The 14047-nt window shown below is 56.1% G+C and overlaps 1 protein-coding gene across 3 annotated transcripts in view; it reads left to right on the forward strand.

The window, feature by feature from the left end:
* Positions 1–13778, forward strand: part of CDH22 (cadherin 22) — an 85684-nt gene extending 71906 nt beyond the window's left edge. The window contains exons 10-12 of one of the 3 annotated variants that reach the window (XM_075768630.1): positions 266–383; positions 9255–9506; positions 10904–13777. In XM_075768630.1, the coding sequence (XP_075624745.1) occupies positions 266–383; positions 9255–9506; positions 10904–11442 (909 nt within the window). In that variant the 3' untranslated portion in view covers positions 11443–13777. Of the gene's footprint in view, positions 1–265; positions 384–9254; positions 9507–10903 lie in introns of all 3 variants that reach the window. The other 2 variants (XM_075768629.1, XM_075768631.1) reach the window with 2 other exon arrangements.
* The last annotated feature ends 269 nt before the right edge of the window (positions 13779–14047 follow it).

A 14047-nucleotide genomic window follows, 5' to 3' on the forward strand; every position in this document is an offset into this window, starting at 1 on the left:
CAGTCTCATGCTGCGAGCAGTGCTCTGGACTAGTGCCATCCTGCCCGTCCTTCCCCTTCTGCCTGAACATCTTCCCGTGCAGCTGCTGTCAAACTGGGAGCTGCTTTGCTGGTGTCCTACGGCTAAGCCCGTCTACAGGGGCAAAGGCTTATCCCTTGCTGCGGCAGAAGCCGGTGATGCTCTGCTGTGCCGGACCCTGTGAGCGAGACCCACAGGAGGGGCTGCGGAGGCAGCACCGATTCTTATCTCTGCTTTCTCCCCATAGCTGATCCAGACAATAAGTGTTGTGGACCGTGATGAGCCTCAGAGCGGCCATCGTTTCTACTTCACGCTGGCACCTGAAGCCACCAACAACCACCATTTTTCTCTGCTGGATATTAAGGGTAAGCCCTGCTGCACTCTTCCCGGTCCTGCAGCCTCCAGGCTGGCCGTGGGGAGGGAGATGGGCTTATGGTCCACCACTGCCGGATGGAGCTCAGGATGCTCTGCGCACCCTGCAAGGCTCCTTGCCAACCTGAAACAGTGGGACTGGTCAGCTAGCAGTTTGGATTTCCTCAAAGAGGCTCTGCCAGCTTTCTTCTCTGCTGCAGACAGGTTCAAAGCTCCTCTTGTGCTGTCTGTTTAGCCTTCGATGTTTTCAGGGCTCTTAGTCCCTTTTTTGATGTGAAATCTCCAACCTGCCCACAGGCAATGAGATAACGTAGGCTTACAGATGAACACGCTCCCCTTTTGAACGTTACGATTTATCTCTCTCCAAGGTAAATCCTGGAGCATGGGTCGTCTTGAGGGTCCCGTGTGGGTGGGCAGCCTGTGTGCCCCTGACAAACGGGAGCAGCTCAGGAGTCCCGGGAGGCAGCAGGACCGTGCAGCAGCCAGCCCTCCGCCATTGCAGGTTACCTGGGATGCGGCCAGCAGAGCCGGATCCCCTGTTTGGTGGCAGCTGAGGAGCACAGTTCCTCTGTATTTCCTGAGGCTCGTCCTGTCCTTTGGGAGACACAGCCAGGCAGGGCCCGTCTGTTCCTCTGGGAAGTTCTGGGGCTCTGTTGTGGTTCCTGATCACTCGATCCCCATCTGCTGCTGTCACCAACGGGGTGCAATGCGGGTTTTACTGGCTGAACCCTGGCTCCTGTTTGGCTTTGTGGACTGCAAGGTCACTGCAAGCTGCATTTGTGTGGATGATACCAATCCAGACAGGTAGTTATCAGGCTGCTTCCTATTTTTGACTGGTGTTTTGGGTGAATTTAGGTGCCGATTGCAGTGGTAAGTACAGCAGGGACCCTTGCAGATACTGGGATCTTTTCCAGCCAGATGTGTTCTTACTTGTCAAAGGGGCCAGCCCAGATGGAGGCCAGTAGACCACATTGAAATGCTTCTTTTTTTTGTTTTGGTTTTAAACCATTTTTTCTCTGTTTTTGCAGTTTCATCTGTCAAAAGTCTGATTTATTTTGTTCTGAGCTTATTAAAGGAATCCTCTGCTGATATAAGATCCTGCTTGCTCAGTTTGGTTCAGCATTATTAGGGACAGTCAAAATGGAACTTGCAGCAAAAAGCTCGAGACATAATTGTAGAAGGACTGATACTGCTTTGTGTCCTAAAAAGTGCAGCTGTCCCTGACCCGAGTCCCTCCCCCTGCACTGATGGGGCAGCTGTTCACAAGACCTTTGCTTCTTATCATGTAAGCACGCTTTAATCCTCTGCAAGATTTTGCCCCACGCCCAGCGATTAACTTCCTTCACGTTCTCTTAAGGACTTTATGAAAACATGCTTGAGCGCCCTGGGCTACACCCCGGTGTCCATCCCTACCCGGACCCCTCCAGAAGCTCCGAGGGGCCCGGAGCCACGCTCCCTCCTCTAAGCAGAGATGTCTGCGATCCCAGAGCCGTCACTGCTGGGCCTTGACCTGTCCGGCAGGAGGGACCTGGCTGGGGGTGGCTGGAGCTCAGCGGGGGCTGCTGCGCTGCCCGGTGCTGCGTGGGGATCGCTCCCTCTTCGTTCAGCCGGGGTTCACCAGCAGCAACCCAAGAGCTGGCGGTGCGGGAGGGTGCAGGACGCGGGCTCACGCGCCGCCATCTCCTCCAGAGCTGCTGCTCTCTTGAGTAGGACGAGGCTTTCGTTGCACAGAGTAATCCTTCGTGCTAAATGATCCCACAAACTTTGCATGTGGTGCAACACTGTGTAAAATGAGTAAAAGCTGGCATCACCTCCTGCCTTCTGTTCTCAGGAAAACAAATGCTGTTGCTGCAGGGTTATTCCCAGGGTGTTTGGAGACCCTCCCAATTGCCAGGCGATGCTGTCTTCCACAGCAAGAGGAGGTGGCTGCCTGTGCAGATGGAGGCACCCTTCCTTTCTAATGTGTGTGCGGTTTAGTGTCACCTCCCTTCTTCTGATTTCTCCTATCCTTCCTTTTCTCCAGTCCATTGAGCACCCCAGGTACACTCAACTTTGGCCCCTGCTCTCGTGGGTTCCCTTGCTGCATCCTCCTTTGTCTCCCCCCTGCCTTGCCTCCCTCTCGTGTGCTCACCCCTCTTGCACTTGTCTCTACTCCTCCATATAAATATCAGTGGTGACAAACTGCTACCACCAGCCCATCTGTTTCTTTGTACAAATTTGTAGCCAGTTTTGAAACGTGATTTATAAATATTGCTTTTGCAGCCAAGGAGTGACACTGATGGATGTCAGCACAGATGGATTCGCTAAGCTCTTGCTTAAATCCTTCTCTCTTTTGCTTTGCGCCTACTTCCCTTGGCTCCTGCAAGGCAGCAGAAAGCCACCTCAGGACGGTGACTTGTCCTCAGCACGGCGGGGACCAGCGTCCGCTTGGGAATGCTCCCGTTTTACAGTTCATCAGGCGGGGCAAGAGCACCCAGAAGTGGCAGGGCTGGGAGGTGGGGAGCCTGGGTGGCTACAGCCAGCAGCGAGTTAGCTGCGAGCTGCCCAAGGGGTGTCCAAGGCTCCGAGCCAGCCGCAGTGTGGAGGGGCTCCCTCGGGGGGCTGCTGGGTATGGGGGGACCGAGGGACGCAGACACCTTGCTGACCCCACGGGAGGCTGGAAGAGCAGGAGTGAGGGTTGGTTAAGCGTTAAAGTGGAGAGCCCTGACGCAAAGGTGGGAGCGGAACCAGGCGGGGTAGCGCAGGAGGGTGGGAGAAGACGCTGGACGCTGCCTAGGGTCTTCTAGGGCTCCTCGTGGACAGCGTGGAGGAAGCCTGCAAGGGTTTTAGGGAAAGCCCGCGGTGATCGATGCGGCAGCCTGTCTATCAGATGAAGAGCTGGTTGGAGTACCTGCTGTAAGTGAGTGTGTGGCAGTGGTCATCGGGCAGGTCTGCTACAGCCTGGTACTGTCGTGATATAGTCACGACACTGCCGCTTGCCAAACCCTGCTGGGTCAGGCCCCGCTGCAGCCAAAGCCGCACAGAGCAGGGATGGCTCTTGCAAAGTGCCTGCAGTTAATGCCTGCAGCCCTGCTCGGCAGCTCCTGGCGGCACGCAGAGCTGCCATGGCTCCGATGCTCCGGGTCAGAGATACGAGAGCAAAAGGCGACCCTGCAGGAGACCTTGCGTTAGCTGAATTACAGACGGTTTGCAGGAATCCGGCTTTTAGAAATGGTGCCGTTTCCTGCTGGTGCCTTTCTTTCCTTTTGCTCTGTCCAAGGGAGTGCTCAAGCACCTCCTAATTCATCAGACAAGGAACAAACGGCCCCGATCCAGAAGGAAGATGCCCAGCAAATGAAGTGCCTAAAGGAAGAGATAGCAGTGGAGAAGCTGACCTCACCCAGGTCCAGTTGGTGCCATTCCAACGGCATCCACCATCCCCTGCTTCCTAACTCGCCTTTTTCTGGGTCTTTCTGGCCTGGGAAAATTGATTACAGAAGGATCAAAGGCAATTAAAGCCTGAAATCATGTTCTCCAAGAAATGCTAATTGTGTTGGAAGGGATGGTAGGAAGCATCTAAGCCCAGCAACCTGGAAGGGGTGCTGGATAATATGGAGAGACACATGGAGCTACTGACTCCATAGCTCAAGGGCTAGGCAAACAGATGTCTGAACTCTCTGCAGGTCTCATTACGAGCATGTAATGGGTGATAGAAGATCTGAAAATCATAACAATCAAAAGCAAAATGTTAGGATTCGAGGATTGCCTCAGGATAAAGGAAGCCTCCTTCAGCCCTGCAGGGTTGCTGTTCTCAGCACAAGCAGCGCAGACGCTGATCTGACGGGGGGGGGGGTGAAAAAGAGCGTGGGGTCTCCATGAGGACTGAGCAAAAGGTAAATGAGCAGCAGCGATGCCGTGGCCCGGCACCCAGAGAACTTGGGAGAAGGAAAAATCGGATTCTTCTCCTACCAGCTGCACCCGCCTGGGGCTGGAGAGGGATCCTGCTGCTTTTGGGGAGCCCTTAGGGGCAGCTGGCAGCTCTGGCAGCAGTGTGGCCACGGGCCCGGCCGGGAGCCATGTGTAGTTCCCTGGAGCTGGTGTGCCTGGGCACCGGGGCTGCGGGACGGCTGCCGGAGAAGAGGAAGGCAGACGCTCGTGGGGCCTCGGGAGTGTGGGAGAGGGCAGGGATATCGAAATCCAAACTTCCCTTCTGCTCTCCCAGCGCTGTTCAAGATTGAGTCATGAGAAGGATTTATTAGTTCTGTCTGTGAAGTTGCCAAGAGACTCTTTGGAGAGGGAGTCCGAGAGAATTATTTTTTTTTTTTATTCCTAGTGATGTTATGCTGCCACCAGTGAATATTGCATTCCTAAACTTTCCTCTTTCAGCAGTACTGACTGGTTCCTGCACGCTCGACCCAAGTTGGTTTCTGCCTTGTCTGGTGTCTTGGTCCTCGAGCAGGCAGAGGAGCCATCTCCTGTCCGTCGATATGATGCGACATGGGATAACATCGCTGCGTGGTCAGGGAGAGGGTGGCGTAGGAAACCTGCAGAGGAGACGTCAGTTTGTGTAACAAGATGGCAGTGACGGTAAATGGTTCGGCTTGGGGCTTCAGAGAACACGTGGAACAACCTTGAGAGTGGTGTGACCGTAGCACGAGGTGCAACCTCATGAAGACGGAGCAGGAAAACAGAAGTGTGGAGATCAGACCCATCTGTGCAGGAAAGCTGTGGATTAACGCCTGCTCGAATTTCAGTACCGCCTCCTGGGAAACGCTGCTCCTCAACCTCGTGACCCAAAAAACGGACTTAGCAGAAAGCTGCTATGGAGGAAGAGATGTGAGAGGCTGCCGGGCCAGGCCTGCCTGGCTTTTCTTTGCAATGACTCAGGCTGTGCTGATACAAACAAATCCACGCCAAGACACACATCCTGAAGCAACTGCCTTGGATCAGCTGTATGTAGAGAAATAACTCTACCAAGAGAAATTACATTGTTTTATAGGAGGTTACTTTGGATGCATTTTCCAGGATACTTTTTCCCAGATCTGGGCAAAATTTTCTTCACTTCTCTGGTGAAAGAGACCACGTTGCATGGCAGCATCACTGCTTTTTCTGGAGTATCTTGGATGGGAACACAGAAGAAGTTTGCAAGTAACGGGTATAAACACCCGACGGAAAAGGGTTGTCCAGGGTGCCTGAGGAGCCATGGGCAGCAGGGAGGGGGCTGGTCTCTGCCAGACTGGGGTCTGGCTGTCCAGCCTTGGTGAGTAATGTAGGTGTAGATGTGACATTTCCATGGATCTCCCTCGTCTAGGAAGTGCTCATGTCACCCTGTTCAAGAGAGAAAACGTAGTGTCACAATGCTTGAAATAGTGTTTTGTAGTTGCAATTTTTGTCTCTCTCCCTAGCACCAAGTTTTGGGTTACATGGCAAGACCTCAGCCCCTTCCTGAGCTGAGGTTTCTCAGAACAGAGCTGTCTGTCGTGCTGCTGATATATTTAAGTACTGGCTGCTTTATTTTGACTTTGTGGGTTCAGCAGAGAAAATATTTCTCCTTCCCATACTCGGAGGTGAGGGGGCTCAGCAGTGCAACGTGCTGTCTGAACAGTCTCAGCTGAGCTGAGGTTAGTGGCTGCCTCTCTGTGACTTGCACATGTATTTCCCCTTGATTTCTAGAGACTGTTTCTAAAAATACAGCGTGCCTTGTGGCAGGTCCCTAACAGGAGCTGGAGCTGGCTGTAAACAGAAGGGGAGTTGCCTTCTGCTGCGTTTCTGGAGAGCTGAGGAGCTGGTGCTACGCCTGCATTTACGCAGCATTAAAGGGGTGCTTGCCCGAGCGGTGGGGAGAGCTCCCAAGCATCAGAGCTGGGCCAGAGACAGGCTCAGCAGCACGTGGAGGTACACGGCTGTGCGCGCAGGGATCCTCCGAGCCAGGATCTGACCACGAGCTCAGGCTGGTTACTTGACTGGTGTGACAGTGCCAGTGAAAGCAACCTTCCTGGGCTGAGGGCCAGAGCCTTGATCACTCACAGCAAGCAGGTCTGTCCCATTTGTCCTGTGGCTTCATCTCCACTGGATCCAGATGCCTGAGGCTTTTGTTTAGCTAGGCTAGTTAGGAGTTAGTCCTGGCCTCTTGCTGAGATGATGCCATTAACGTTATTTATATCTCCCTGCTATGCTGCAGCAAGCTGAGGGAGCACACCAAATGAGATCTTGTTACCTTTGTGCAAATGATTAGCATAACAATATATTATTTTTTTCCTAGCTCATCCTTGGTAGGCAATAGGCAGCTTCTCGGCAAACTCTGCTGCCAGCAGGCCGCCGTGCTTGCTTCAGTCTCCCTCCTGGGGGCTGGACCTCCCCTGCTCCTCCTGACGGCTCTGCCGAGTCGCCTCCGTGCTGGGGCAATGTGCTGCTCCAGGAGTCTCGGCCATGGTGGCAGATGTCCTGCAGGACCAGGTGGCTGCCCAGGCGAAGGGTTGGTGGTCCCTGTCTTGTGTACAGAGAAGTCAGGCAGTGCGTGTGGTGCAGAAAGATCGTGCTTTCTGCTGTGGGCAATCCCCTCCGAGAGCTGGCAACGCTGCAGCGCTCGGATCATGTCTGACACGGGAAGTGTGGGTCAGCGCTGGGCACTGCAGCCTTGCAGGTGGAGTGCTGACATTGCAGGCAGTACCTCCCTTCTGAGGCAAACTGTCCCCGCATCCACTCGCACCAGCATTTGCCTTATTGCTGGCATCTGCTCTGTGCTCCTGAGGATGTTGCCTGCCTGAAGTCTGCTGCTGCGAGCAGGGATGAGTGAGGTTACCTGGAAAATTCCCTTAATGGGTAAAAGGAAGAGGTTTTCTAGTGACCTGCAGTACAATTCTGTGTGCATGAGTAAGATCTGGTTTTGAATATTGCCCTTGTGCCATTCAGTGCAGCCTCCAAGTGTTGGCTGGTGTGGTCTTCTCTCCGGTGTCCTTGCCTTTCCCATCTTGAGCTCTTCAAGGCAGATCTGTGCTCTCAGGTGAACTGGAAGAGATTACTTTCTCCTTGTCTCCTTTGTGCTGGGTTCCCAACTCTCCCCAGCTAGGGTGCCTAAAGCTCTGCTATCCCCAACAACGTGGCTGTATTCTGGCAACACAGAAAACTCTTGTGGGCTGAGTCCAGAAACCTGACGATAGGAAGCAGCACTCTGGTATTTAGCACCAAGACAGCTGAGCACCATCCTGGGCACAAGCCGGTGCACTGACAGCCCATCTTCCTCCCCCTTGCTGCACCTAGCCACGCTCAGCTCCAGCACACGCTGGGTGCGTTTCACGTCTGCACCCGCGTGTTGGCACGGCGGGCACGGATTGCCCCAGCTCCTCCTCTTCCAGACTGCAGTGAAGCAGAGACCAGCCTTGGCCATTGCTGGGGCTGGTTGCAGCAGTCCTGTGGGCAGGTCACCTGCGTCTCTGTACCGGCAGAGCTGGGCGAGGGCTCAGCGCTGGCATCCTGGCAGACTCTACCCAAACTGCGTTGCCCCGAGCAGCCAGGGAGGAGACGGGCTCTGTGCTCTGCTCTGTGCCGGCTGCTGTGTGGCCCCTCCAGGATCTGCCCTGCTTCCCGGCCGGTGGATCTTCCCTGTCCCGCGGCTCAGCGTGTGCCTGCCCCTCTGCTCTGCTCTTGGCTCGCCTCCCGTCCCCACCGTGCCCTGTGTGCTCCCACACAGCACCCGATCCATACGGCAATTTCCGTGGTGGCAGGCAGCCCAAGAGCCAGAATTAGAATAGATGTCTTTTCTGATCGAAGAGCTGATTGATACAGAAAGGGTCCAGTCCAGCATAGATCAGGTGCAATGAGGAGAGAGTCTGTAGACAGCAGCGCCTTGCTGTGAGCGGGCCAATCTACGTTTTATTAGATAAAGACTGCAGACAGTCGGCAGAGACTTCTGACATCTGGCCACAATTGTTCAGCTGCTATTCAATCCCTTCCTGCCCGCTCCGCTGCTGGCTGGCAGCAAGTAGCACGCACGAGCAGGGAGCCGAGCTGATTTTCAGTGCCTGTTCCTACCCTCCCTGCTCCAGGTTGCCTGTGCGCAGCTGCTGCTTGGGTTCATCTCTGGCACCGGAGCCCTGGAGGGGCCCGTGAAGTGGCCCTGTTAATGGGATCGTAATGGGTTGTGCTGTGCCGGCTGAGCCCCGAAACAGCAGGGTTTGAGCAGATGGAGAGGAGGATGGCTGGCTCGGCTGAGAGGCTGGAAGGAGCTCTGCCTGCTCCTTCAGAAGTTACAAAGGATCCCGGGGGGATTTGGCCCTCCGGCTGAGGCAGGACCCTTCACCTGCGGCTCTCAGGTTTGGAAGCAGTAACTGCTCTTGCAGGTTCAGTGCCATCTGCAGACCCCTGTCCACTCTGGACCGAGTGGGTCAGGAGGGGTTCTCGATGTCAGCAACTGATTTTTATCCTGATTCATGCTCTGTGCCACGTTCAGAGGGTCTTCTGGAAGGTTGGTTTTTTTCTCTCTCTCTGCTCTGACTGCATTGTTTGTCAGCATGGCTCAGACACCTCCTCCCGTGTTGGGTTCGCCATGCCCTCGGCGTGCTGGCAGGTGAGACGCCAGGCTGGCCCCAAGGTGCCCGGTGAAGGGGCGTGTTCTGGGGCAGAGCTGACCGTCTCGGGGTGCTGAGGGGCTGCACTGCGGGGGAGCCACCAGCTTGCTCCCTGCTCCCCTGTGAGGGAGAGGAGGGAGGGAGGTCCTGTCCCCGCTTTGGGCGATTGCTGGAGTTGGTGCACAAACAGCCACCGTGCAAGCAGTAGGAGCCCACCAGCACCCTGAGTGTTCATCTCGAGTGTGGAGGAGCTCAAGGTGAGTCCTGCTGGCCGTGCTACGGGAGTGACTTTGCTGTGGGTTTACTTGTTCCCTGCAGACAACACGGCTGCGGTGCACACACAAAGAATGGGCTTCAATCGCCAGGAGCAGGATGTGTACTTGCTCCCCATTTTGGTGGTGGACAGCGGCCCCCCAGCCCTCAGCAGCACGGGGACTCTGACCATCCGCATCTGTGGCTGTGACAGCAGTGGGGCCATCCAGTCCTGCAACAGCACAGCCTATGTCGTATCAGCTACGCTGAGCCCTGGCGCCCTCATCGCGCTGCTGGTGTGCATTCTCATTCTGGTCGGTGAGTGCCCGCCTGTCCCCCGGTGTCCTCCTGTGCAGTCCCGTCTCCTTTCCATCCAACATCACGCAAACAAGCGCAGGCGGTTGCTGCGGGCATGGTGCAGACTCTACCTGTCCCCTTGCTGGTGGGGGTTCATCGGGGAAGCTCCCACGTTTGCCCCGGCTCCCCGCATGCTGGGCTCAGCAGGGCAGCCAGAGCAGGGCTCCCGGTGTGCGGGCAGGCTATTCCCCCCGATGGAGGCTGGAGAGCTGCTGGCTTGCTCCCTGCCTCGCTGGGCAGGAGCCGAGAGCTGCTTGCAGGCTGCCGTGCTGTGCCCATAGCAGGCATGTCATAGCAGACAGGGCACGTGTGTGTCCCAGCGTGGTGGCCAAGGGTGGCAGGTGTGGGGCACGCACTTGTGCTCTTACCTCAGCACAGGGAGGGTCAGCGTTAGAGCATGTGTGAGCGTGTAGGCAGGACATGGAGCTGGGCTGCATGCAAACCAGGTCAGGACCTGAGCCCTGGGAATGCTGCTGGCTGCCACTGACACGCTGGCAGAAGCTTGTGCTGGGCTGCCACGGCACGATGTGAAGGTGCAAGGGAAGCAAGGACTTGTGTGGCATGGGAAGGGGCTCTGAGGGAGAGGTGTTGCAGTGCCCTCAGGTTTAGCACAGGGCAGTTGATGGACGCTGCTGCTGAAAGCCCTCCGGCATCAGCGCTGGCTCCCAGCTGGCTCCCGAGGGCTGTCCGGACATCTGCGGAAGCCAGCGTGTTGTTCAGTGAACTCTCCTCTCCTTGGCACATCTCTACTCCCTGTCTCCTGCTGTGTCTCCGTTTAGAAAACCCTTTCCCACAGGGTGCACTTTACACTGGTTTCATTTTCCAACACAGCGCAAACAAATTTCTGCCTAATTGCCCAAACGAATAAAGTGCACATTGGTGCTTTAAAGGTGATGGGATGAATGGATGATGATCCAGGACACATCTGCGGCTCATTGCTCAGGCTCTGTGCCATCTGCTCCACATTCACCCTCCTAGCATTTGGCTGCTGCTGTGATTCATGCACCCCCTTTTCCTACTCATCTTCTGCAGAATCCATCCGTTTGTCCATCCAGCTGTGCGTTCATCCATCCGTCCCTTCTGTCTCAGCGGTCGCGCTGCATGGGAAAGGAAACTCCCGGTCTGCGCTGGAGCCCGGGCAAACCTCTCTCCCAGCCAGTGGCACAGCACAGCTGCTACTCGATGAGCCTGGCCGACAGGACCTAGCCGGCATGCCGGCGGTCTCGGCTGCAGGGCTGCCCGTGCCGGAGGGTGCTGTGCCTCTGAACCCTGCAGCCGAGCACAGGTTGTCCTCGTCCCTGCAGGAGCACAGCTTGGACAAGCCCCTGCACCCATCTGACCGTCTCTTCCTTTCCCAGTGCTGGTCCTTCTGATCCTCACGCTGAAGCGACACCACAAAAGCCACCTGACATCCGAGGATGACGAGGACATGAGGGACAATGTCATCAAATACAACGATGAAGGGGGTGGTGAGCAGGACACAGAGGCCTATGACATGTCAGCCCTGCGCAGCCTCTACGACTTCAGTGAGATCAAAGGCGGTGACGGAGGCGGGGGGCCAGGAGATGGGGGCCTGAGCGGAAACCCGGCTTCCGAGCTCCGTGCCCTCCCACAGTGGGTGCAGAGCCCAGACCTGGACTTCTCCGTGTTCAGAGACTATATCTGCAAGAAGGTGGAGCAGGCGGACGAGGACCTCTCCGTGCCACCCTACGACTCGTTCCAGACCTACGCCTTTGAGGGCTTGGACTCCCCTGTGCCCTCCCTGAGCTCCATCAACACTTGGTCCAGCGGCTCGGAGCAGGACTTCTCCTACCTGGGGGGCTGGGGGCCACGTTTCCGGCAGCTGGCAGCGCTCTACGCTGGGCGCAGGGGCGAGGAGGACAGCGAAGAGTCCTAGCCATCCCGCTAAACCCCTGCGAGGCTTCCGGCACCTCCTGGACCGGGGCTCCGTGCTGCGAGGGGACCGGCCGGGCTCCACGGCTGCCAGAGAGGGGCTGTGCCGAGGGGCCGGGGAGCACCGGGCGATGTGCTGCTCCGCTGCTGCCTCCTGTTCGGGGCACCTCTGCACCCACACGGCGAGGCTGGAGTGTCTAAAGGAGCCACTGTGGCCATCATCATCTCCTTAATACCAGTCTCCATTAAAGCACTACACATTAATTTAAGAAAGAGCAAATCTAATTCAAGAGAGTTTGGAGGGGGTTTCTCCCCGACAAATTATCATTTAAATAGATCTGTTCAGTGAGCCCAGTTTAGGAGAGGAAAAGCAAACCGGGAGCCTTTTGTTGTCTAAATTGTTTTTGTCACTTGAGTCAGAGCATTTGAAGTACTTTGATTTCTTTAAGAGCTTTCTTTGCAGAGGGAAGCAAGCTTTTAACTTCTGTTCAGCTTTTTTCCCCCTTAAGTTCACTTGCTTTTTGGAGTTGTCCTTTTCTCTGCGTGTGGGCTCCTCGGCAGGGCCCGGCTGCTGGCACGGCGTCGGAGGGAGCGTGCCACACTGGGGATGTGCGTGCTGGATGCAGGCTCCAAGGTCACGTCCTGCACAGAGCAACTGCTGCACTAGAGTTCACTTCAAAACACACTTTGCCTCTGAGCTGCAATTGCTTCGCCTCTCAGTTCTGAGACCTTTCTTGTGGTTATCGAAGATGCCTGCGATTCGAAGGGGCTCTCCCTCCCTGCACAGCGGATGTTGTCATTGAGGTCCCGACGTGCCCCACGGCCCCAGTGATGGATGGGGACATCCCGCCCGCCACCGAGGCACGGTGCTCTTGTCTGAGGTGCAGAGCAGCCACAGTGCTGGGGAGCGCTGTCAGTGGCACTCCCGGGGTCTGCTCTGCTTACACCTAGCTGACAGCAAAGCATCACGATTGGCGATAGAAAAGCCATCCCCGGGACATGTGTGCGAGGCCAGATCCTGCTGGCGCTGCTGCACGGCCGAGCTGGTTGCTGTAGGCTGGGCAGCGGGTCTGGGACACCTCGGGGTACCCAGGTTGTCCCCCAGCACAGTGCCCTGCAAGAGCTCCTGCAGCAGGGCTGCCCGTGCCATTGCTCCTCGGGCTGCAGGTGATGCTGGAGGAAAGCGCTCGGTGCCCTGCGCCTTTCCAGCCTGCTGACTTCCCCCTACGGTAAACTGAGCAGCACGTTGAGCAACGCCTGTGGGCAGCTTCTCAGGCCATGCTGGCTAGTGCAGCTCCTTATCTGTTAATGCTGGAAAAAAAATAAATCAATTATATCATTGATAGGTAACTGATAAGGTTTCCCAAGGCCTGACACATCCTGGGCTTGTCATTGGGTTTGTCCTTTTAGTTTAGCCACAGATAGTGTTTACTCTCCTTGGAGAAGGTTTAACTGTAAATGTACATGTGTGTTCATTTTTTACTGTGTTTTGCTTCCCGGCTGCTGGTGTTGGTCCTTTGGCTCAGCGCCAGCCCTGACAGCAGAGAGGGGCAGGATACGTCTTTGCCACGGCTCCTGCCCGCTGCCGCCGCGTCCGCCCACGTGGGAGCCACAGCTCGGGTTTTGCGCTGGGACTGGGAGCTGCTCGCTTCTCAGGGTCTCTCCAGTCTCCCCCAAGGAGGTGGCGGGCACCCCGCTGCCGGCACCTGCGCCCCAGCGTGCTGCTGGTTCACTGTGATGATGCCGGGGAGGCAGCGGGACCAACGGGCTCCTTCCTACTGGCCCTTGAGCGCTGGCTCTGGCCACGCCGCCTCAGGCAGGTGATGCCCCGGAGCAGGAGAATGGAGCAAGCCCTCTCTTTCCTCAGGAACCGTGTTCGTGTTTTCCCTCAGCCTCCGGGCTGAAGAGCTGTGCCCGAGCCCCTCCGGAGCTGGCCCTTCCTCTAGCAAAAGTGTTGTGCAATAGCAGGGCTCTGTCCGTAGGAGATGGGGTCTGACAGGGTATGTGTTTAGCAACCCTCCCACCGGGTTTTTTCCCCATCCCCGACCAGCCAGTCCTCCCCAACGCGCATGCACGCACGCTTGCGTTTTAATTTCTATCCCACATGTAAATACAGGAGGAGCGTGGTGCCGAGCGAGCCGGCCGTTCTGCGCAGTGCTGCCCTGCACTCCCTGCCCACCCGCACCCGGCAGAGGAGCTGGCAGCTGCCACAGCGTCTGACGGAGTCACTTTGGTTTTCTTTCTCTACCCAAATGAAATTAGGAGGTTGATTTCCTCACCCTTGTTATTTTTTCAAGGTCTTTCTAGGACCTGGAAATAAATTATTTCCTTGTCGTCTAGCCTGAGTCTTATTTGCCTATTTTGTCTTGTTTTGTTTCCTCACGTTGCACCGTCAGCGTGGTCCCATCAGCGCCTTTCCAGAGGAGCGTGCAGGCTGCCCCGCCGGTGGCATGGGCTGCGGCACAGGCCTGCTGGCAGGATGCTGCTTCTCTGGCTTCTTCCTGCTTTTCGTTGAAATGCTCATCAGAAAATCTTCTTTAAGAGAAGGGTCAGTCTTTCTTCTGAATTTGAAGGAAATGATGAAAAAAAAAAAATGCACTTGGCTTTCT

Source organism: Balearica regulorum, chromosome 16 (genome assembly GCF_011004875.1).
Source record: "Balearica regulorum gibbericeps isolate bBalReg1 chromosome 16, bBalReg1.pri, whole genome shotgun sequence".
In the NCBI taxonomy this organism is placed as follows: domain Eukaryota; kingdom Metazoa; phylum Chordata; class Aves; order Gruiformes; family Gruidae; genus Balearica; species Balearica regulorum.